Here is a 25,125-nt window from a genome sequence, read left to right on the forward strand (position 1 = left end):
TTCGATATTTAATGGGACCGTATGGCATAAAGCAAGTGCGCACGATAGTCGATAGAGATGAAGTTTCGATCAACTCTTGAAATATCTGGCAACATCAATATCGAACAGCCATCGCTTTTTGTGCCAGCTCTAATAAACATATATATGTTTTAGGGCCGCGAGTGAAAATGCGTGCCACAAAGGCCTAAACAAACTTGGAAAACACCGCGAAAATCGTTGAAAACTGCAGTGCCGATTCCGCAGATTGTTCGCCAACCCGGAAAAGTCGGAAAATCGCATATAATCAAAACGAAGATCAACCAAAGGAAAAGCAACAACAACGACTCGCCATGGGCAGCAGAACTGAAAATGGTGAGTTTCTAAGAAAACGTCCCGAAAATTCATTAGAACTATCCTTTTTTCACATTTTGCGTTGAAAATGATGTGGATTGTAAATTAATAGTGTGTGCTTATTACTATAATTGCAACATTTTCGGTTTTTGCAGCCGCCGGTTGCGGTTGCATTTTAAAGTGCACTACATACACACATGTCCACATACATATTTATCACCACTGTATGTTCGTATGTATGTAGTATATGCCTTTTAGTAGTGCTGCCGGGAAGGCCCCGTTATCTGATTCCGGGCTGTATGTCTAATTGGAGTTGTTAGTTGGGATTTTTGTTCGCCGAAGAACTTCGTTGGGGGTATGAAGGAAAGTTCTAGCATGGCTAATACCAGGAGTTCATGGCCTTCACGCTCACAATACATATCAGTATATCGGAAAATAGTTAATTATGTTGGTTACTGGCTGAAGTGTTAAATAGTAAAATAGTTGATTATAGAATTCTATGATTACATCTTATGTGAGCCCTTCAGTATATTTAATTTAATTTATATTTTAGCATAGAATTCTGTAGGTGTGAGTGTTTCAAATCCTGATACTAGGTTTATTCATATCATATTATATTTATATTGTATTATTTTGATATTAGGTTTATTCAAAAAGAAGTGAAAAACTATAATACGGCACTATTATGAGTACTTACTGAAGGATTTCAGTTTCATGGAGGAGTTGTGCATTTTATCTTTCTTATTTTCCACACATGCTAGTCCTTTCAGCTTAACCTATCTATATTTGATGCACATTTTAATGCATAGGTTTCAGGATTAAAATTACAAAACCCGAAAATGTGCGTTCCAGTTCGATAGGAACCCTCAACTTCTGGTGACATATCGCATTCTTGCCAACATTTTTGTAAGTTTTCTTCCTCTTCGCATTTGCTCGATTTATAGAGAATGCTTTTGTTTGTGTTTAAAATAGATTCGAAATGGCTCTTTGGCCTGCGTCCGCCATTGTCGGCGTTTTCGAGTGGGTTTTATTGAAAATCTATTTTGCGAATCATCCGACTAGCCCGGCTATATCAGCCCGCCCCTTCTCTGCGCCTTTCTCGCATTTGTCTCCAATTCTCTTACATCGCTGGCGTCGCAATAATGTCGTCAGGTTTTTTTGTTTGTTCGCTCTCCCAAACACCGAAACCCCGGGGAAAATAGTTCTTATTTTTGGTAAATTCACACAAATATACTTGAGTACAGGTGATGATTAAACCTAATTAGTGATTGTGGTTAATAACTAAACTTCGAAGTCAGTACTTAAACAAGAAAGCTTGAGAATCAAAAAGTGGTTAAAGTGTAAGTTTCATTGTTAAAATTCCTTTCTTGCTTTATTAGAATACTTTTTTAAAAGAAAGGATTTCGATCCTTAATTGAGAAATAATAAATGTAGTGGTCTTTCAATGCAAGTGCCCACTGTATACTTACTCGCATTGATATAAATTTATACTTAAAACGTCGCTGTTTTGTTATTCTCTGTTTATTGTTTTATTCGAATACTTGCGTCCAATGATTCCACCAATGATGATGTTTTTGGCCGATGATGCAGTGATGAGGATGATGTATCTTGGCTGATGCTCTAAACGAAATGTCGTCGTTGTCACACAATGTTGTAGTTGTTGTCTTAGTGGCTGCTGCTACTTAGTTAGTCGATTGTGTTGCGCTCGGATTCGCTTCGGCCGTCCGTTTCGCACTCATTACACAAACAAAAAAAATGTGAACAGAAATCTTACTGCAAAAACTCGCGAAACCGAAGCATTTTTCATGCGAAAATGTCGAGAATTTGTGTAAATTAATTTATTGCCTTCGCTCATGCCACTTGCTATCGGATGGCATTTTATTTACATTTTCAAACGCATTCTGGCAGGCGCACATCTTTTGATTTCGCATTTCGATTTTTCGGGCAGGCGAACTCCTGTTAGTTGGAAAACGTATTTTGAAATTTATTGCAAAATGTTTATAGTCAGCATTATTAAAAATTCAAAAATATTGGTCGTTCTTGTCTTTACTTAAAAAGAGGACAAATAAATGATCAGTTTTTTGTTAACTGCAAATATTTTGTTTCATACTTCTAAACACATTTACAAGCGTTTTTATGTTTTCAAGGTGGTATCAATTTAAAAAATAATTTTTTATATATGTATGTATATGTATGTATGCACTTAAAATAATTAATATTTTGGTGATTACTTCTTAACGAAGATGCGCTGTATTTTATATAGTCTACTGCTTATGAATAATCGCCTGTGATAAGAGCAGACACATCACATCGGTTGCGCCAGTTTTGTTTTTGATTTTGATTTGGCTCAAAGAGCCCCATTATTTCCGCACACCACCTGCCCCACCGATGTCCCCTTTAGACATCCGCAGACAAAGTTGCGATGCCAAGCGAATTCTAGTCCCGTAAAAGCGAAGAAGGTGACTGGGTGGTTGGGTGTTTCTAGGCCCGTGCAGATGCTTTTTGCATATTTCATAATTCCCGCAGGTGGCTACGGCTGGGACTACGTGGACTGAAGCCGGGGAAACCCGAAGACAACAATCAAATGGCCCCAAATGTCGGCTCCCAGGTGCCCCTTTTCGTATGCAATGGGCATGTCTCATATGCCAAATGAATGATTGAGGAGACTGGAAGTCTAGCCCTCCTACTTCTATTAATATTTTCTCTTTTGGCTATGAGTATGCTATGAGTTTCGCAGTTTACAGGACATCTGCTAGTCAGGATACTCGTTTTGCCAGCTGTGCTTAGCTCGGCTTTTTGAGCTCTGTGCCGCAGAACTCAAAAGGTTGCTAAACGTGGCCTTAAAATTTTTGGTCGTGTGTCAGCTGAAACGTTAGCTGGCACAAGTTTTAAGATTTGAGATTTTACTGAATGAGATAGTAGGCTTTGAGGTGTGTAAAATGTGTTGAAATTGTTTACCTTATCAGAGAGATATGTCTAATTATTGTAAAAACTAGCGGATTAGAATTAGTTTTGAATAAAGAAATGGAAATGTTTGTCATGTTACTGGATAAGATCTGTCATCATCAGGGTTTTAGTAAAAGCTTTGCACGCTTGAATGAAGTCTTCTTTGGGTCGCCTCTTCCATCTGTCTGTCTGGGTCAAGTGAATGGAGGTGCTGGTAGCCTTGTCCGCCCTACACCTGCTTTCTTCGCCAGGCGTTTGTTGTTAACACCTTTCATGACCGTCAGGACACGAGACATGGCATGGCCCAGTCATTGTCACAGGCAAATTAATTAAAGGACCCCCTCTGGGCGGTGTCGTAAAGCATTTAGCATTTTAATTGCGCCGTAAAACGAGGCGGCGGAGGCGTACAGTCGTCGAGGTGTTAAGCAAGTGACAGGGGGGCCACCGGTGGGTTAAGGGGGATCCAAAGTGGATGGATTCAGCCGGGCAAGAGTTGACTTTGCTTTGGCATTTGTCGACTAATTAGATTAGATTTGCTTGCTTAATATTCCCCAGAAGGATCGTAAGAAAAGGCTATTATGGCCATCTCGCAGCTCAACCTACAATTTGTGTGGTGCGAAAAACCTGTGACTAACTAAAGAGTAATCTTGGGGCTATTATTGAAAAATGTCTTGGCTGCTTTTGCAAAGGTTAAATGGGCAGTGAAGTTACATTGGGGTATTAGCTAAATACTTAAGAAGCGGGCAGTGAATACACTTGTAAATCAAATCAAAATATACATACATCAGTTTGTTTATACTAGTGATAAATAACATATCCATTGTAATACGAACATTTTTATTCAATGAAATAAACTTGGAATACTCGTGTTGCAAACACTGCCCTTTTATTCCCCTACCAATACCTTAATTTCCTGTTACTAACTGCGATAATGCTGGTAACCTTTAGTCACCGGGGGGAATGCAGGTATTACAACATTTAAATTGAATTTCCAGCAGGAAATCGGTGCAGTTGCATCTGCATATCTCTGCCCTGTGGGCCAACTAAACTGGGCCAACGCAGGCCACACCCACTGGACACCCCCACGATTACCTCCCACCCGCCAGTGAGAGCCCCTTTTGGATACTGCAGTTGCCTGCGGAAGTGACAGACGGATGCTGGTAGTATCCTCGCATCCTGGCATCCTCGTATTCTCGTATCCTCGTACTCGGCACTTGGCCTCGAAATGCGATGCGCTTTTAAGCTCACACGTGCGACGGAGCTTAGGCTCGGCCCCTCTCTTTCTGCGGGGTATAAACCTCTCTTTTTCTATTCGCATATCGCCCACTCTTTCGCTCCGGCTAGCCCCCTCTCTGTCGCTGGAGAGCAATCTCTCTGCGTTGACCCAAATAAGATGTCGTAATTGCAGGCGAAAGGCGCGACATTCACGAATATGCAATTACATTAACCGAAGGGAGGAGAGCGACAAGGAAGCAACAGTCTCGTCCTTTTTCACCCTCTCTTTCTATCTCTGTTTCCTTGCCATCGTTCCCAGTTCGATTCCTGGTATTCCCAGCATTTTACATCAATTATTTATTACGACGCATTTGAACATCCCCCAGATGCAAATAAAAGCTACAAGAAGTCCTTTGATAGCAAAAAATGGGATGATATGATATGGGAGCAAAGGGTGCTCATTTGGCTAATCGATGCGAATTATTTTGCAATTTGCCAGAGCGAGATGGCAGCACGAAAGAGATAGATTGCTGGAGTAACTTTGATTAAATTCAAGGTCCCGCTGGGCAAATAGTCGAGCTTACTGCGTTGTTTGCACTAAAATTATGTTGCATACTTCGTGGTGGAATCTCTACTTTCGCATCAGTGTGTATGTGCTTGTATGGGTGTGGGTTGTGTGTGTGTTTGTAGTGGAATCTAGGACACGCTTCACCTGACTTTCAGCCCAAAATTGCAGACTTCACATGAAGGGATTTCAATAAACTGGTAAATACTATTCAACTTGGTATGGGGGTGTATGCAAAAGTATTAAAGAAATATTTGTCGCCTGCTTATCGCTCCTCGCTTATTTTCGCCCCTCGTGAATTCCCTCTCGCCCCGCAAGCAACGAGGTCCTAAAAGCTTTTTTATTGCCCACTAAAACGATGAGACTCAGAGGCAAATAAAATAACTGGCATATCCCGTCAGGAATCAAATGCAATTTCAGGCTATAAATTGACAGATATGCAAGCGAAAGAGAGATGGCAAAAGGGCAGTAAAAAGAGACGGAAAAACTGCAATTGATGGACACTTTTTTGGTCAATTTGCCAGTGATTTGCGAGGGTAATTGAATTGGAAAAAGTTTTTTGTGCGATATAGAGTATATGATGATTTATGGGATAAGTTTTAAGTGGCTTAAATGTTGCAGACTTGGCTGGAGTTAGTACTGAAAATTAAGCTGGAAAATTGCGAAAATCGACTATCTATTTTAGTTTTTGGTTTTTAACTTTAAAGGATATAGAACAGTCGAATATATTCTTTCTCCACTAAAACTATTTGCCATTCGCTTAGCTGCTGGCTTTCACACAAGCAATTTGATTAAAAGTGTTATAAACCGAGATTTAGATTGGTTTGATGAAAAATCTCTTTTAGTATTTACATTCAATTAAAATTGAATTCGATTTCCAGGTATAGCATGTTTTCCATCGACTTTTACGAGGTTTTTGTTTTACTCTTTTGTGCCATAACATTCCTGTTTGGCTCGCTCCCCTTCCTCGCTCCTTCTGCAGGACTCCCTCCTCTCCCCCCTCTCACGCACTTATGCTCACATGTCCAAGGTCCTTTTGCGGCCTGCTAGGAAGTGAAGCCACAGAAGCAAGCAGGGATATAGGGATATATAGGCAAAAAACGCAGAAAAACACAAAGGATGAGATGGCCAGTAACCAGAAGAACTACAACAACTGCACTCGCTACGCAGCGCACGCACACACACGCACACGCACCGCGAAGGACAATAAAAGCAACAACAATAGCCACCAGGAGCAGCAGCAACTAGAAGGAGTAGATGAGAACACTGGCAAAAATGATTACGCGACGAATATGAAATTATTAAAAAATATCTATAAAAGATATAGATTATAATGTTCGAGCAATCCAGAAATTATATTTTATATAAAATTAAATTAATTATATTTAAGAGTGGAGAAGAACTCCCAAATGTAGGCTCTAAAAACTAGTTCGTGTTTTCTCTAAATGATAAAATGTTAATGTCAGTTAAATATGGTGCGAAGTATTCTATCAACATTAAAGGGTTGCTTAAGTATCTCCCTCGTGCTTTTGTGCATTATCCATTGAAAGCATAATTTCTTCGAGTGATTGCAGAGTGGAGAGTCTCGAGCAAATGCCACCCCAATAAGCATTATGCCTCCGGGCCATGGGACATCGCACTATGGGAAATTTGACCACTTTTTCTGGCCTAAATTAATAACTCCAGAACGGGAAGAGATATTCAATTGGTGTTTTTTGTATGGGGTTACACTAGTCCATATCTTTTATGATACCAAAAATTGTGGGCGTGGCACCGCCCTTTCTATTTTTTGTAATTTATAACTCCAGAACGAATAAAGATATTTAATTTTTTTTTTTTGCATTAATTTGCACTAGACCATATCTAAACTTACCCCAAAAACTGGGGGCGTGGCACAGTCCCTTATATTTATATTATTAATTTTCGTAAAGGCTTTTTCTCATTTTGTATGCTTTTTCTAATCTCAGCCAAAACAACTGATTTCGTGATAGAGTTTATATTCTTAATTATTTTACAGAAGTTAACAACAATAGTACTAATAAAAATAAGGAAACAATTCAGCAACCGCCTTGTTTAACTCCCGTTTAGCATGAGATTACTCTGAATTTGGAAAAGTAGGGTTAATTCTAAAATCTATAAATTCTCCCAGAATCGGTAAAAGTGGCTTTTAAAACTACAATAATCTGAACAAGAACTAAATAAGCTACAACATGAGGTATATTTCATTGATGCAATTTGCTGCAATCACTTTAAATCTCTATTCAAAGTAAGGCATTATAAAAAAAAATACTTTTGTAAAGCAACTAAGATTTTTACTAAATTACTGGGACAACACTGGTTTTTTTTTCTATTGAATTGCAAACGCGTAATAGAAGGCCCACTGATTAAAATACTTTTTACAGAATGGAAATTAACGCTTTGGTTCCAAAGATATTAGAACTTTTGTAACGAAAGAAAAACTTAATGTTGCAGATTGTTGTTTTGTGTACGCGCAACAGCTGTTTTTAACAGCTGATTTCTTTGTTGTGGCGCCATCTATTAAAATTTCTGGTATGCAGCACTAAAGATTGGTCAATTATGAATGCGTACACTAAATATTATTGTAATATTCCGACTTTCAGAAAATGGGTTTTGGCCAGAAAAATGGGTCAAATTTCCCATAGTGCATCGGGCGAACTATATGGTAGGGAGGATATCTATAGAGAGCGAGAGAGAGAGAGGGGGCTAGGGTGTGGAAAAGAGAGGGGGAGACCCATACGCTTTAACCTGTTTTCCGCGAAGCTTTTACGCACTCGCAGCGCTCTCCAACTACGCGAGCGAAAGCAAAAAAGAGAGCGAAACACTCGCTTTATTATTTTATATATTTTTTTTGTTGTTGTTTTTTTGCCACCCTTCTGGGGGAAAAGCACTAGCGCACGAAGGAGATTTTCAGCCGAGAGATTCTAGAGAGAAACGCAGAGGAAAAGAGACCATCCGCCAGCGAATTGGCCCAGTATCCATTCGGCCGTGTTCCCATAATGTCCGCCAGCGGTCGTCGCTTCTGTCGCAGCCGTTGCCAAAGTTGTCATTGTCATCCGTACCAGCAAACGCAGCAGCAAAAGCAGCAGCAGCAGCAGCAACATCAAGCAGCAGCAGCAGCAACTGGCATCAACTAGCAGCCACTTCGCAGCAGCAACATCTATAGGAGAAGCGGAACAGCAGCAACAGCAACAGCAGCAGCTTAAAAATACATTTTTCACAATGAAGCAAACGAGCGGAGGCAAGAAAAATTAGTGCCCGAGAAAATTAGTTTTTCAAGAAGAAATACAAAAATAACAAAAAGAGCGAGTGAGAGGGTCAGAAAACCGGAGAGAGTGAGATGGAGAGAGAACAATGGTCGATGGGGTTTTGCGTTTTGTGGGGCTCTGTTCTTCGCTTTTCGCTTCCCCAACACAAGAGTTGCTGGTGAAAACTAAAAAAAAAAAAATTGAAGGAAAATACAAATGGCACGCGCGTTGAAAAAATATAAATATCGGTTTTAGGAGTCCACCGAGTTGTGCGAGTGAAATTGCTGACACCGAGTGGTAAATGGATATATGTAAAGCTCAAAAGGAAGCCTCTTTGCCGGGCAGAGTGTTTAAAAATATATATACGAAGAAAAAAAAAAACAAAAAAAGTGCAAAGAAATGTGTGCGAAAACGAGAAAAATGTTTTCGAGTCGCGAGGAATTTTCATTTGGTTTAAAGACAATTTTTTTTCGGTGGCCTTTTTGGTGTATTATACATACACAGTTGCACACGTTTTTTCCCCCCACACACACACACATATGAGAGTTCGGCTCTTTTCCTCGGGTTCGTTTTTCATTTCGTATTTTTCTTATTCAGCCTTTTAATTTTTTTGTTTTCGACATACGGTGACGTTTCAACATACAAATTATTAAGAGTTTTCCTCGCGAGAGGTGAAAAACTGCATGCTTAGAACTTATCATCGACTTGTCAACAAATTATAATCTGGCTCTGGGTGGAAATGCACGCCCCATTTCGTCCTCTTTCTCTTCTGCTTCCTCGCTCTGTTGGGGTTTTTCGCTGGCTCATTTTCCATTTCCCTTGCGCCGCCTTTGCGGGTGCATTGCAGCCGACTTCCTGCTCGAGCTTCTAAAGTGCAGGTACGCCATGCTCTCTCCGGGGATACACTTGAAGAAATTTTGTAGTTACATTTGAGTAATGGTTTTCAGAGAGGGTTTTGTATCGTTAGAAGCATTTTATACTTTACAAAATTACATTCTTTTAGCTGTTTAGTACCTAGGCCAGTTGATTTGGAAACATTTCTGAATATTTTCTTCAGTGTACTATTTGTAAGGCCCTTCTCTTTGTTGGATTCTCCCACGCAGGCGCTTTGCAGCTCATTCTCCGCAGACTAGACGACCGCAACACATTTCCTAGTACTCGTCACTACGAGGAAGCTTTTTGTTTGTCGCTTTCAGCGGCTGGCGGTCCAAAGGAGAGGCCGATAGGCGAAGAAAGAGAGGGTGTGCTGTGTGTAGTGTGTGTGAGTGAGTGAGCGGCTATAAACAGCCAAACAGCAGGAAGGCCAAGTCGTAATACCCTGCCACATGCAACCCATAATTCCACACCCCGCCCTCCCCCTTTCGGGAATCTGGTTCTGATTCAGATTCCTCAACCGAATGCAATTTTCCGACTCTTGTCCCAAATTTGTTTGGCGAACTTTGTCGTTGGCTTTGCCTTCGCCTCGTTTCCACCGAAAGCCGTTAGAATGGGAAAAGGAAAAGCGGTGGAAAAACGAAGACGACGTCGTCACCTTCGTTTTGGTCGTGTGCCACACGTCGTATGCGTGTTTCTTTTTAAGGCGGCTACGTCATCTGTCACCTGCCCACTTTTTCGCTTTTCTCTCGTGCGATTCTCCAAATCTCGTTTCTCGCTTCCACTCGCCTTTCGCATTTTTCGCGGGTATTTCCCAGAATAAAAGATTCACTGCGTCTGTCATGGCATTTCGCATTTGGCCAGGTGTTTTTGGCCCAAAATGGGGGAGGGCCTTCGCGAAACCTTCATTCATCTATTCTTTTGCTTCGCTGGTATTTTCATTTTAAATCAGTATTGGTGGCAAACAAGCGACAGGAAAATTGTAATTGCCATAATTTGTTAGGGCTAAACGCTTTCGGAAAAATGAAGCAAGGTCGTTTAAAAATTTCATCATACTTTGTTAGTATATTTATTACAGATCTTACTAAAGTCATTTTTAAATATTCATTTACAAAAGTGCTTTCCTAAAATGGGATTTGCAGGACAAGGATTTCTAAAGATTCCCTGCGATGCCAAGTTTGGTGACTTTTTTTCGTTCTTTTTTCAAATGAAAAATGTTAATTCCTTCAGCTATTATAGAACTTTTTGGGAACTTTCCGTTGCCCTTAACTTCACACAGAAAATTTTAATTATATAAACGAAAAGAATAGCCCCCTTAACCGAGATTCCTTTACTTGCCGATGCAAACACCGACTTGCCTCAGTTATTTATGCAAAGTCCATTCAACTCGGACAGATAAACATCAAATTTGAAACAATTTTTTTGGGAGTTCAGCTCAACCCCTGTGAGTAGGCTCAAAAAGTGAACGAAATTAGCTACCTACTCCATAAATTGTGACAATCAAAAACTCAAGATAATTACGCTGAAAGGGAACCAGTCGCTTGTTACGGGTGTTCAGTGTGTGTGTGTGTGAGTGGTGTCCTTATAAGGATATTCGCCAGGAGCTGAGGAGCCCTGAAGATAGAAGAGCAGAGAGCAGGCGAATATCCACCCTTCTAATCGTGCCGAGGGCAATATTCGCATCATGAAATTTTCTCGGCTTTCGGCTCGTGCAGTTTGAATATCAAAATAAATCGTAAACAAGGTCATATTGTCTACGAGTGTGTGATACACGGATACACAGTTTTGCTAAAGGGATTCATTCCATTCTCTCGCTTTCCGACTCTCTCTCTCTCTCTATCGACTGCGCATTTTTCTCTTTTGGGGAAAAGCCTTCGATTAAACTTCCTCCAACTTTGCAGATGGTAAAATGTGTGCCACAGGAAACAACAGGATGTCAGAGAAATCCTCAAAGAATCTGAACTATATAGACAACCAGATGGAAATATCTCAATAAACATAAACATAAACAAACAAGCAAACAAATAACAAAGCCGAGGAAAAGGAAAAGGCAGCGAGAGAAATAATCACAAAACAACCAGAAAGAAAGAAAGCTTTAACTAAAATATTTTTAACTATACAATATACATACATACATATATAAATTAATTATAGAACTAGCAACCTAAGTGTTTAGTGCGTAAAATAAAATTTTAAACAAAATAACTGGGAAAATCGAGCAAGTGTACAGACCAAAAAGTGAGGGCAGCTTCTGATTTTCGGTGATATGGTGTAAATGTGATAAACAACGTTCTAAAGAAAACAACAACAAACAAACAACCAAATCGTTTTAAAACTCAATTACCACAATAACGAACAAAATACCTTAAAATAGTGTTTTATTTTTCCTCCCTTCGCAAAGTTTTTTGCCACGAAAATCCAATACAATAACTATTTATCTACAAATACTAAGCCTTGCATCTTATAAAAAAAAACAAATAAACTAAAAACTAAACTAAAAGTAAACTATTCTAAGTCGCACAAAACCAAAGCAAAACGAGTGAAAACATCAGCGTTAGAGATTTTTGGTTCAACCTTTTTTATAAAAAAATATTCTCTCAACTGCACTGCCGTAACTTTTCGACAAATATGATTTTTTTTCTGAAAGAATAAAAACCAAAATATTCGTACAAATAAACTAAACTAAAGGAAAAACTAAGCAAAAATTCTTATGAGCCGCAGACAACAAAACCAACAAGAAATAAAAGACAAAACTAACCAATAATGAAAATTTGTTAATACATTTTTGGAGCTACATAAAACCCTGTAAACAAAATGCAATAGTTTAACTCACATATTGAGGTAATCATTGAGGTAATCTTTTTCCGTTACAGTACACTTGACATAAACTGTGATTATGAGTTCCACAAAATCTCAAGTAGCCCTAGCTACGAATATTCCAACCAATTTATCCTCCGCCGCTTCTGCCTCAACAGCGGTCGCTGCGGCCGCCGTTGTTGTTGTTGCCAGTGCCAACGCCGCCGTTGCCTCAAGCGCCAACTCATCCGGATTGGGTTCAGTATCGGGATCTGGATCGGGAGCAGGAGTATCAGGACCCGTAGCCGCAGGCGCAGCCACTGCCGTAGCAACAGGATCAACAGTCACAGCAGCCACATCCGCAGCGGCAACATCCTCCTCCACTTCCGTTGCCACAATCTCAGCCAGCTGCAGCAGCAGCAGCATCAACAACATCAACAACATCAACAACAACTGCGGCGAGGAGTGCCAGTCGGCGGCTGGATCCTCCAACTTGGGTCGACAGAACAGCTTTGGCAATAGACGAGTAAGTATTGCCGAAGACCCACGAGATTTTAAACCATTACTTTTTTTCAGTTTAGTTCAAATCTAGCAAAAGGTATCCCTTGTCCCTTGTGCATTAGTAATATTTCCTAATCATATTTGCTTAAGGATGGGCATTGCATAGGAATCCATTTAGAATGCTTTATATACCACGTAAAATAGGTTAGTACTATGTGGTTCAAACAGGCGAGTGCAGGGCTTATAGAAGAGCTATATATAGGTCAGGTCTAGTCAGGTGTCGCGTTGCAGTTGGGTTCTCCTCTCCACACTCAACATCCTTGCGGCTGTGCTCTCAATTCTCTCTCTTGTGGTGCCTGTGATATCTCTCCGTGTCTCTCGCAGGATGCACACACATAAGTGCAGCCATGAACTGAACTCTCGAGCTAAGGATACACGCCCAAAAAACGTCTAGTAAACTGGGTCAGGTCAGTGGCAGTCCAAAAGGGCGGTGATGGGGGGACGTGGGGGGATTTTGGTTCTGCGAATCGCATTTGCTGGAAATTCCCCATTTCGACCACGAACGGGCAAAGTGTTGCAATTGGTAATCGTGTTTCTGATTGCTCCTGCAGCAGTTCGCTGCTGTCCCACAATCCCAGACATTTCCAAACGCTTTTTGCCAACAGAGTTCAAGGTTTATGTGTGAGTTGGTGGGTGGGCTGGTTGGTTGGTTTGTCGGTCGGTTGGTCGCTTTGTCGTTCCGTCGGCCGGTTGCCTTGGTTAACTGCTCATGCAGGATTTATCGTCAATCATTGTTTATGTGCGGGGCGATAGAGTGGTTTTCCTGGCCACCCCCTCGATTCACCCACTCTCCCACATAATGGAGCACTCACTGGCAAATGCTGCTGCTGCGAGGCTCCAAGGTCGATTTATTGATTTTTCCCACAACGAAAATTAAATGGGTGTACCAGATTCCTGGAAATCACTTTGAATGCCAGTTTCAAGAACTGGAAAATTAGCTGCGCCTGAAGGTTAGGCAGCAAAGTTTTTCCTTCAAACAATCTGTCAATTGCATTACGCTTACTTGCTTTTAAGTAATAAGAAAAGAAAATGCGGAAAATTCTGAAAAGCACCAAAAACGCCATTTAAGTTTTCGTTAAAGTGATATTGGTATTTGGTTGAGTTCTTAATTGCTTCTTATTGAAGCTTCAAGTGTTAACTTTGCCCATTGGCCACGTCAAGTGACTTCAACAGCTGATTAATGATGTCAGTTTCGTTAGTTTTCGTATAGCAGAAAATCAATGGGGAAAAACAAATAGCAAAGGAACGTAATTAATGTGCCTGATGACTAAACTTGAACGATTGGCCGACAGACTGAACGCCTGACTGCGCTTATCCGTTGGTTTTTCTCCTGCCCTTCAGCGCGCCAAAAATGTCAAAAGGCAATCCTGGGGCGGACTACATAAGGTATACATGTCATATATAATATTAGCCTAGCACGGCAACCAAGCGGAGTGTACTTCCCGGTAACCTTTACGGAATTTCCCGTGTGAGGGTCGTTTGTTTTACACATTTCAATGAGCCAAACAATTGCATCATGGATTGATTTTGAACACCTGCCTTTTGTTGTTATTTTCGAAGTATACATTATGTACCGTGCAGAACCAAAATGTAGTTGTTTCAATAAACTTGGCGATCCTAGGAACAGTTTGAATATTTAACATTTATTCTAGGCTTTGAAGGTTTGACTGCTTACTCACTTCAACCCTGGTCAACTTTGACATTCGTTTGCTACTAATTCAAATCTAATAACTTCACCTGACGCCTGCTTTTGGTTTTGCTTTCAGGGCAACATGAAGGGCAAACATCTGACGCGCAGCCATGCGATGCGTGAGTCCACTTCGCCACCTCGCACGCCAACGCCGCGGGCTGCCTCCGAGCAGCAGCAGCTCCAGGGGGAACCCCACGAGCACAACAACAATAATAACAATAACAATATCAACAGCAGCAGCAAAGCACAATCAGCTGGAAGGGGCAACTCGCCGTTGATGGAGACGCCAGCCGTGATTGTCACTAGTCAGCAACCGCAACAGCAGCAGTGTGTGCCACCAAAGCCGCAGCAGAATGTGCCACTCAGCAATGAAGCCGAGTTCCCAAAGCTATCGCCTCCAAAGAAATCCGGCGGACAACACAATCGCACCAACAGCAACGGCGGCGGCATGGAATATAATAACAATAACAGCAGTAACAAGAAATTCGTCGTCGACCTGAAGGCCAATGGTTTGGACAACAAGCCGCACAACAACTCATCGACGGGTGTGATCTACAACTCGGGGATGAACTACAAGGCGGCGGAGCGGCATGATCGACACGAGCGCCACGAGATGTCCAGCCAGAACAGCAATCTGAGCAACAACCATGACGAGGAGTCGTATCACTATGAGCCCAGGGGTGGAGGAGGCGGCAAGAAGCATCGTGCCAACACCAATGCCAAAGGTAACAAACCACGGTTGAAGAATCTCGGTGGAAGCTCATCTGGCAGCATTGATTTAGGAGGCGGCGGTGGAAACGGCAACGGTAGCAACATGTCCAACAACAATGGCCTATCCAACAACTCGAGCAACAACACCTCGGGCTTCATATCGCGCGGTAAGTGGCGACTTTTCGTCAATTGGCCAATACCCAGGCTCATCACTCACTGATTCTAGTCTTTCATCAATCAGAGAACTCGAGCGAGCAGTACACGGACTATGGTGGGACCGATCTTCTGGTCTTCTTTCGGGACACACTCAATAAGAACCTCAAGGATCGCAACATCCTCTTGAAGATTGAGAAGGACCTAATAGACTTTGTCCAGGAAAATAGGTGGGTGGGAGGAAAATAGTGATTGAAGTTTTTTAAAACTAATTATTATAAATATAATCATCTTTACCCCTTTTCTCTTGCAGTCGTGGTTGTGAGTACCGCTTTCCGCCAGCTTCCTCCTACAATCGTATGCTGATCCATCGCACTGCCGCCTTCTTTGGCATGGAGCACAATGTGGACACGGAGACGCAGCAGTGTGTGATTGTGGCCGTGGCCAAGAACACGCGCATACCGGAGGTACTTAGTCGCGCACGGGCGCATTTAATATTTACTAATTACTTAATCGATACTTTTTCAGATCCGCTTCCAGTCGCTGGTGCGCGACGATGCACGCAAGTCAATTCTGAAGCGGGACACGCACAGCTTCGACGAGGTGCGTCAGTCACCGTACTTGTGCCCCCTTTCTCTGGATCGCAAGGCCAAGAGCTTCGAAGAGCGCGAGGAGGATTACGATAGAGCGCGCAGTCGCATCTTTAGTCGAACAGGAGGTAATCATGAGGGATACTCCGGAGGTGGCGAGGAGGAATGCTACGGTGGCTGGGAGCAGCAGCAACAACAGCAGAAGCAGTCTCAGCCACCTAGACCCAAGAGGCCCAATGGAAAGATGTTGCAGATGCAAAATGTATGAGTTTCCACAGTGTAGCACAAGATTCCAAATAACTTATATCCAATCTTGTAGTCCACGGAATCTCGCGATGGCATGCGATCCGGTGGAGCCGTGCCCAAGTCGCACAACTTTGGCAACTACGGAGGTCCGCCCAGCTCAGGAGGTCCTGGCAACAATTCCTTGCCTCGCGGCGACTCAACAACCTCGATTAAAAGTGGACGCGGCGGCTTTGTGAAGCAGGACTCAACTGGCAGCACTCCATGGCGACTGTCTCCTTCCAGCAGTGGGTGAGTAGCCCTGAAGTCTGTCTCTTCAAAATCATTAAAAGTAACCGGTTTCACTGAGACGGGAATTAAACAAATTCATATTTTGTTTAGATAAACTTCTCATAGGAATAAGTATTTTAGATTATTTTATGTTTCACTTAATTCTTTTAAATTATTTGAAAATGGCAGCTTTTTTAAGAAGCGGTTAATAATTTCATTTATTAAGCCAAACTATTTATTTAAAGAATCTAGTGAAGCCGGTCAGCAGGGTAAACTTTATGTTGAAACCATGTCCATGTACCCAAACTCAAAATCGCTCTCGCTCCATTTCTTAAATTATGAATAATTTTAAATTGACAAACTTAAAAAAAATACCCCCCAAAATACCAAACCAAAACCATTTTTGTATGCAATCCCAACAACAACAACAATAACAACAACAAATGAACCAACCAACATATAAACCAACTCGAACTCCCCACCGTCCAGCTACAAGACGCGCACCCAGTCCGTGCGCTCCGACTCCGTGACTCCATCGCCCACGAGTTACGGCAGCGACAGGCAGACGCCGGAGCTAAACCATCCATCCATGGTGAACCACAGCCGGGTGGCACCACCCATGTCATCGGGTGGTGTTGTCTGCGGTGGAGGATCTGGAGCAGTCAGCGTATCCTCCGTGGAAATGGGAACAGAAGCCACCGGGGCTGATCCATCGTCCACGTCCAATTGCTCGTCGGGAACGTCGGGACTTGTCTGGGCCGTTACAGACATTTCGAATGTGCCAATTGGCAGCCTCCTCATTGATCCGCAAACCCTCCAACCAATTGTCAATGCAGACGGGTAATTTACAAAAACTAAACCAAGAAAATTAAACCACACAAACAACTAAAAAATATAATACAGAAATCGCTGCAAAATTATCGCATTCGTTTACTGCAATTGCTTTTGGTATATCCGTTTATTTAGTTTTTTTTCTCGATTTACACATATTCTAACTAAACAATGAACAAAGCGACAAGTGCGGCTTTAGAACACAGTTTTATATATATATAATGTTTTCAAATATATTGGTAAACTATTGTTAAACGTTTTCTCTATTAATTAAATGTACTTACTGTTAAAGAGCAACTTTTAGTAGAGCATATCTTATTCAAATTTGTATACAAAAAATAATAATAATTATTTTGAATATCCTAAAATATCCTAACGTAATATTTTTTAAATAAAACGTAACATAATTTTATTCTGCCAACTCGTCGGAGTTTTGATAAATTATATATTTGTGATAAAGTTATTTGCTTAGATACTTCTATAGTTTACACGTTATTTATAAAATTATATAATTATCTGTGTTTAATGCGGAAAAGTTATTTGCTTGAAGCCTAATATCTACCAAATATCTAGCCATATTTAAATTATACCTATATAACTTTAGCCTTGTTATTTACTTATAAATATTAATACGTTATTATATGTGAAATATGCAATATTATTAGCTTTTCATTTTTCGTGAAGACCTATCGATGTTGTTTTTGTAAATTATCTGCCTAAACTCGAACCAAATTACCCGACACCAAGCGCAACACCAGCTGCTTTCGAATATATAACTATTCGCCTCACCTGTCTATACATCTCTTGATTCTGTGCCTTTACTGCCACGCTCATTGACACCATATTAACACGAAATCGAGATCGTTTTTTCACTATATAAGCCAAAGTACTCCACCTTTCATGTTCTAAATAAAATCACCAAGCTTGCCTCTTCAGCGTTGATCGAATGAATGAGTTGAATGTATCGTGTGTTATCGTCTATCGTCTGCCAGTGTTGTCGTCATATATCCTATGTGTTGTTTGTTCAATTTGCATATCGCATTGTATCAATCCAATCAATCAAGCCATTTGTTGTTGTTGTTTTTTTCAATTACTCTTATATAATACTCAGTGTCTGTCGCTGCCGTCGCGTCGCTAGCACACTGCAAAGAAAAATATTTAAAAAACCACAAAACTGTGGAAACTCTGTCAGCAGACGCTTGTGTCGACTGTACTTTCCTTTTACGTAACTGCGATTAAAATAAAAGGAGTCTACATAACATTTTATGAAACACTTGGGTTTTCTAATCCTGTGAAAGATTATTTTAATCGCAGTCCTCTACTCTTTATTCTTAAATTTCCTATTCGTTGCATGTTGCCGAGCGAGAAAAAATACCCGAATAACACACTCAATCCTATCAGCAAAACCATGTTCACATATGTACAAAAAGCTTATAATTACGTTCGATTTTTGCAGTTCCATTTACCACTACGACCCGTCCAATCTGCCGCCCAACCAGGCGCTCCAGCACACGGGCAATCAATACCAATCGCAGAACCAGGGTAACAACTCCTCCGGCGGCTACAACAACTACCGCAAGTCGTCGCCACATCAGCAGCAACAGCAGCACCAGCAACACTCTCAGCAGCAGCATCAGCAGCAGTTGCAGCAGTCACAGCAGCTGCACCAGCAGTCATCCCAGCAATATGCCACCACTGAGCTGTCCTGCAGCTCCACCGAGAGCTATGCAGAGGAGGAGGCGCACTCTCCTGGAATGGAGTGTTCTGAGGGATACGAGAGCTACGAGCAGCAATCGTTGCCTGTCCAGCAGCAGCTTTCCGGCAACGGGGATTCGGCCAGCACCAAGGGCGATGATTGTGATAGCCTGACCAGTGCCACCGCCTGCCTCAGCATCACCACCTCCACATCCACTAAGAACTACGACCGCATCGAGGTGCAGAAGTACAAGAACCAGGCCACCAGTCCGAACATACCCGCCTGTTGTGCCGTGGGCGAGAAGCTGGAACTGGAGGCTGCCTTGCCGCAGGAGCAGGAACAGGAACCCATGGCTGGACCCTCCTCTTCCGGTTCTGCCACCTCTTCGGTGGGCATCACCGAACTCCCATCCAGCCAGACACCGCTCCCAATGGTGACTCAGGTGAACTGTGACCTCCAATCGGTGTCGCCCAGCACCACGCCCTACAGCCAGTGCGAGGTGAAAACTCCTAGCCAGAGCCACGCACCCAGTGCCGCCGTCGAGGAGCCCAAGACCACCACATGGACGTACACGCAGAGTTACCAAGCGCCAGACGGTTCTACCGTCTTTCACACTACCACTACGCCCAATGGGGCTGCGCCCTACTGCGCCACCACATATCAGCAGGGGGTGAGTCCATCTTGAAATATTATATTATATTCACTATTTAACGTTCTGATTCTCCTTTTAGCCCGATGGCAGCATCTATGCGGTTCCGCAGGGCATGGTTTATGCCGCCTATCCGCAACCAGGCGTAGGCACGGCCGGTGGTGCCTCTCAGCCGCTCTTCCAACTGACCACCAGCAGTCATCCGCCCGCTCAGACACTATTTGCCTCTCCGGAGGCTGGCGGAGAGATACCTGGCGGCACCTACATGATACCTGTCTTTGATCCGGCACAGCAGCCGCGTGAGGGACTCATCCCGGCGCAGGCCATATACCAGACGGGGCCGGGCGGACCGGGAGCCACCACAGTGATGCCAATGGCGACGGCGGCTGCCTATCCAACGGCCCAGTTCGCCACGGCAGCGGCTCCAAATGGCACGCCGATTTACCAGGCTCCGCTCATCTACTCCAGCGAACCGGGTGGCGGAGCACAGCTGCAACAGCTTCCGATGGCACCGTATCCGATTCAATACTCTTACCCTTACTACCACCCCATCTCGTACTATGTGCCCCAGCAGGCAGTGGCCGCCGCACCTATGGTAGCCTCCCAGCCGCAGGTGGGTCAGCCTCCGATGCAACAGCAGGCGCCGCACACGGGAGCTGGAACAACCACAGGTCCACCAACGGTGGTTTCAGGTAACTAAAATAAATCTCCCCTTAAATCGTACATTTTATATAAGTTTACCTTTTAGTTTCAGGGCAACAGCACCACCAACCGCATCAGCCGCACCATCAGCAACAGCAGCACTCGAGCAATGGATCCGTGGTCACCTCCAATGCCTATGGCACTCGGGTTAAGCGCACACCAGGCGGTGGCTCGATCCACTACAACCCCAGCTACACACCAAGTTCGGTGGCTCATGCCGGTGGTGCTCATCATCCGTCAGCGGGCTCTGCCCAGATCATCGCTGCGCCGGCGGCCAGCACCACCACATATCATGCGCTGCCTACGCTGACGCTGGCCCACGGTGGTGCAACGACTGGCACGGATCTCAGTGGTGCGGGTGGTGCCCATGTGTACGCTCTCCCCGCCCAACACGCCACCGCGCTGATCCCAACGAATATCTTCCCCTACGCAGCGGCGGCAGCGGCAGCAGCCGGAGGGCTAGGAGGTCCTCCCACGGCTCCTCAGGTGGTGCAGCAGGCGCCTCCACCACCGCCACAGAGTGCTCCCCATCATGCTCTTATTACAGCGGCTCCGTTTTATCCTTCAAACGGCGGTAACATGGATCAGGGAGCCTCTCAGTCGGCTCCTAGCACTCCAGCGGCTCCTGGACGACAAGCACCGCTGTTCAGCACCCCGCCGGCTCCAAATAATGGCAGCAGTGGCAGCAGCAGTGCGGGTGGCGGCGGAAACAGCGGTGGCTATCACAGCAACAGCTCCACTCCGCACTACTACCAGAGCCAGAACAGCAACGAGGGTTACACCTCGCCTTATGAGAAGAGAAATCATGGCGGCGGAGCCTCAGGAGCACACTCAGTGGGAGTACGTAAGCCCTACCATCCAGGCGGCTACAACCCAAGACATTCGGTACCACTAGGCGGCATCACCTCTGGAGCAAAGACTCCTCTGCTGAACTCTAACAACGAGCCTACGCCGCGTGCCTCGCCAAGCAGCGTAAGCTTGGGCGGTGCTTCTTCATCCGGTGGAGCCAATTCCTACCAACATCGTGGGCCACCACCACACACGATGGGTGTGAAGCGAGATAACAAGCCCAACCAGCTGCCGCTGATCAGTGGCCCACCGCCTAGTTATGCATCGAACTCTAGCCCTGGAGTTACCAGCTACGAGTCCAAGCCACCGGTGCGCCTAAACGCCGGAGCCGCTAGTTTCCGGAGTCAGAAGTCCATGAACCAGGACTACCGACGCAGTGTCTCCCAACGGAACTCGCCCAGCGCCAATGGAGGAGGAAGTGGCAGCCACGAGAGCAGCAACAACTCGCCCAACAGTATTGTGGGCAGCCAGAGCAACAGTGCTGCCAACACGCCGAACGCAGCAGCCCCACCACCACCGCAGCCACAGCCCACGCTGGTTAGCCACTCTGGAGGATTTGTGGTGCTGGATCAGACCACCGGAGCCGCCATGAATGCCTCGCCACCTTCGCTTTATGGCGGAGGCGGTGGAGGTCCAAATGCTGGAATAAGTGGAGTAGCAGGTGGCGCTTCGGGAGCTGCAGGCTCGAATGGTGGCCATCAGCCGGGTGGCGGCGGTGGCGCCCGCTCGCACATTCCCACTGCCCAGCTGCACCACAGTGCCGCCGCTGCCGCCGCCGCAGCTGCTGGCAGCCAACAGGCCACGGCGGCGGTGCTGAGCGGCGTGGCCGCTGCTGCCGCCCTCGGCGGCTACAATCCAAATGGGGCGTCCGGTGTGTACTTCAAGTATGGCCAGACGTACTTTGCCCATGTGAGTATTCGCTGAAATCCTAAGATGGACACTTTTACTAATAAATTTATATTATATTTTAGCCCTCGGTGGCCTTGCCCAACAGTCGACGGTCTCCGTCGAACGATATCCGGCCTCAAATGGCGCAGGTGGCCGGCATGTATCCCACAATGATGATACAAGGTGAGTACAGATCCTTAGAAACGCCCTATGATTGTATAATGTCATAAATTTGATTGACAAAAAACAAAGCTAACGACTTGCACGCATCCTTTCCAGCGCGTCATCCCAGTCGCCATCCGAACCCGAACTACAAAGGTTCGCGTCCGCGGTAAAGCCAGCCGGAAAACCGATATAGGATACCCAAGCAAAGCAAAAACTACATACACATAACGGCATACCTAAGATAAATATAAATAGCATCCTAATCTAGTGGAACATAACGTAGTTGACAAACATAAAACCAGAGGTAGTGGACCGGACAAACGGATGGAAATGGAAGAGCAGCGCAGGAGGAGAATAGAACTCGTCGAGTGCTGGCCGCAGAGTTGTCGGGCACTATTGGTAGCAGCTGGACAGGAAGGGGGCGTGGCAGGGACTCAGTCGCCAAGTCACCAGAAAACCAAACCAAACTATCCAAACACACCATGAACACCACTTGAGAGCCGGGGAGCGAAACAGAGCAAAGCCATCACTGTTATCTTCCGCAGCAAGCGATGGGAAAGGGGGAGACCGACAAAGCATAGCATATAGCCTCTATAGTTAAGGAGTATTGTACGGATATAGCTACAATAACTGAACCGCTACAGAAAGAAAGAATTGAATGCTGTATATTTTGTGCCATTACAAGTAGTCTTTAATAAAACAACAAAATCTAGTACCCGGAGAAGCAATAAATGAACACACAACGACGCCCCCCAAAAAACGTACTTTCGAACTGAACACTGGACCGAACTTGAACACACCCCTTCCACTTTTCCCTTCTCAAGCATAATATAGGATATTCAGGTAGACTTTAGTTTCGAGAAGAGATGGAATCAAAAATCAGAGACGTTCGCTGCGCTGTATGCACGCTAAAGCAAGAGAATCTCCAAGAATTCTCGAATACTATTTTTAACCTATCACCTACAAAGCTGCTACCAAAAAACCAAACAGTTGTTTTTCAAATTTCAAATATCGCCTTGCTTTGGTGTGCTTAATTGAATGCGTTTTAATTATGTTAGACATCTCAACCGAAAGCAGAAGCGTGAACAGAAACTCCATCAACCAAACGACCGACCCGACCGGACAGCCTGGCCCTCTGGACCCAAGGATCCCCAAATCTGCCGCCAGAATTGGGGCGAGTCTTATATCTAATTTTGTTAAGCAAAATTCGTGAAATGCTCTTCGACACAAGTCTCGACACAGCCACTAAATCTGTTTATTTAAGACGACCTATAACATCTACATATAAATTACATCTATAATTTAGCGAGTCAATTATTATTATTTTGTAATTTTAATTAATGAAAATTTTGTTAAATTTGATTTTTGATTTGAATATTTTGCCCTATTACGTTTATGTTCTTTCGAAATAGAATTTCCGTATAATTTTCTGTTCCTTAATGCAAAGAAGCTGCAGCTAAAATTCGTTATTAACTCGTAAGCAAAATAAAAACAGACAATGGAGTACGATGATCAGTAGAAGATGGAGAAGTCAAGCAGCTATACATTTATTGTTAAACAAAATAATTAGCTTAGCGTGTAACTACATATGTATATGTACCATCTAATAATATATAGGCAAGTGAAAAGAAAAGAATACAAACAAAATGCGAAAATCGAAAAGTATAATAAAAAAGAAAACCACATGATTAGTTAAAGTTACAACTTGTGTTGCCTCCTCCTTCCGTTTTTATTCTATTTATTGACTTTCCACAGCATATGGTTATCATTTTCCTCATTTCCGCTTTTGTACAACGAACTTTACAAGCAATGGCAACTTCTCTCGCCCCGCTCGCTCGGATCTTCTAGAACTGCATGTCTAAATGTACATAACAATAATTTACACAAATCTGAAACGCGACTACGAGTATATACACATATATACATACATATAGCGTGTAAGTAGGTTAGTGGCGGGCAATCTTACGAGTTTTGGATCTGCCAAAAATCAACCAGGATATCATCACTCAAACGGCAACGCTAGTCTCGCTCCAATGCAATCGGTCATCTATCATTTTCGAATCCTGAACAACTCACATAAACATTATGCGATAAGTATGAATAGCTTTCGACTAAGGTGCGCTAGGAACTCAGCTTGATACTTGATAACTCATATATAGCATTGTAGCCGATAACACAACAGTACCAACTAAGTTAGTGAACAAAAAAACTGCTCAAGATTCGAGTCTACAGCCCGAATGATACTTATTATTATAAGCACCGAATCGTATTGTACCAGAAAACCACACAGAAAACGCTTTGTTGGCTAGTCCCGCGCCAGAGTAAAAAAAATAATAACAAAAAAAAAATAGAATGCCAGGATCAGTAGCTAGAACGGAGGTCAGTATCCTGGAGTATCGAACATTTGCTCCTGTTGTGCATTTCTTTGTTTGTTGCTCTGTTTGTTAAAGAAACCACAAAAATCGTTGACGACTAAAGAATGTTGAGAGGGTTATGGGAGAGAAGAAGGTAGGGATAGTTGGGGAATTGGGAATATGTGCAAGCGATGGCAGGACAGGTGCGGAATATGTTATACAATATACTATTATTATTATTACTGCATCATGATAATTCGGTCGAATTGGTAATGGAAACACTGTAGCTCCAAACCGCGGCATTCAAAAAACAAAAAGCAGAAACCACAGCAACCAGCAACTCGAACAACCAAGCATGCAATGAGATAAAGACACAAAATAATGGGACGAGGGCGGCGTTTTTACCGACGAGGATAACTCTAATGATAATGATGATGGTAATGATAATTATTATTAACAAAAAAGCAAACAAAATCCACAAACCAAAAAAATGTATTTATTTATTTTAATTTATATATACACTAGAGAGTTATTACAAATATATATATATACATAATGTATAAGGAGAAAGAACAAAAACAAATACGAGTTTGCAATGGGGGCGTGGATCAAACTTATCCTGATTTTTTTAATTCATATATTTCATGATTTTATATACCTTGGCAATTTATTAAGTTCTCCCAAAATTATTCAAGAATATAGGTCAAAGGTTATCTTTCCCTCAGGCACATTTAACATAAATTTTTCCTGGCCCAAACAGCTTTGCCTATGATTTATGGGCT

At 43.3% G+C, this 25,125-nt stretch overlaps 2 protein-coding genes across 8 annotated transcripts; both read left to right on the top strand.

Annotated features, from left to right (window-relative positions):
* The first annotated feature begins 109 nt into the window (after positions 1-109).
* Positions 110-23,690, top strand: LOC120450339 (protein encore). Of its 7 annotated transcripts, none has more exons than XM_039633310.2 (14): positions 110-351; positions 12,069-12,517; positions 14,319-14,967; positions 15,025-15,120; positions 15,180-15,336; positions 15,420-15,573; positions 15,635-15,958; positions 16,016-16,230; positions 16,699-17,049; positions 18,497-19,406; positions 19,468-20,077; positions 20,134-21,845; positions 21,908-22,007; positions 22,104-23,690. In XM_039633310.2, exons 2-14 carry the CDS (start codon positions 12,092-12,094, stop codon positions 22,157-22,159), a joined length of 5,760 nt encoding a protein of 1,919 aa, XP_039489244.1. In that variant the 5' UTR covers positions 110-351; positions 12,069-12,091; the 3' UTR covers positions 22,160-23,690. The 7 variants fall into 7 exon arrangements, with proteins under 7 accessions (XP_039489244.1, XP_039489245.1, XP_039489242.1 ...); XM_039633311.1 differs by having other exon boundaries at positions 111-351; positions 15,195-15,336; XM_039633308.1 differs by having other exon boundaries at positions 111-351; positions 14,319-15,120.
* LOC120450341 lies at positions 7,988-8,309 on the top strand. The gene has a single exon (XM_039633315.2). The coding sequence runs from the start codon at positions 8,074-8,076 to the stop codon at positions 8,209-8,211; it is 138 nt and encodes a 45-aa protein (XP_039489249.1). The 5' UTR covers positions 7,988-8,073; the 3' UTR covers positions 8,212-8,309.
* Positions 23,691-25,125: the final 1,435 nt, after the last annotated feature.

This window comes from Drosophila santomea, chromosome 3L (assembly GCF_016746245.2).
Source record: "Drosophila santomea strain STO CAGO 1482 chromosome 3L, Prin_Dsan_1.1, whole genome shotgun sequence".
NCBI lineage: Eukaryota > Metazoa > Arthropoda > Insecta > Diptera > Drosophilidae > Drosophila > Drosophila santomea.

Bases quoted from the DNA above. Each gene is read 5' to 3' on its own strand.
- LOC120450341 (XM_039633315.2), top strand. From the start codon at position 8,074: ATGTCCGCCAGCGGTCGTCGCTTCTGTCGCAGCCGTTGCCAAAGTTGT.
- LOC120450339 (XM_039633308.1), top strand. From the start codon at position 12,092: ATGAGTTCCACAAAATCTCAAGTAGCCCTAGCTACGAATATTCCAACC. The intron at 12,518-14,318 runs GTAAGTATTGCC...TTTTGCTTTCAG, and splicing joins ACAGCTTTGGCAATAGACGA to GGCAACATGAAGGGCAAACA. The intron at 22,008-22,103 runs GTGAGTACAGAT...CATCCTTTCCAG, and splicing joins TCCCACAATGATGATACAAG to CGCGTCATCCCAGTCGCCAT.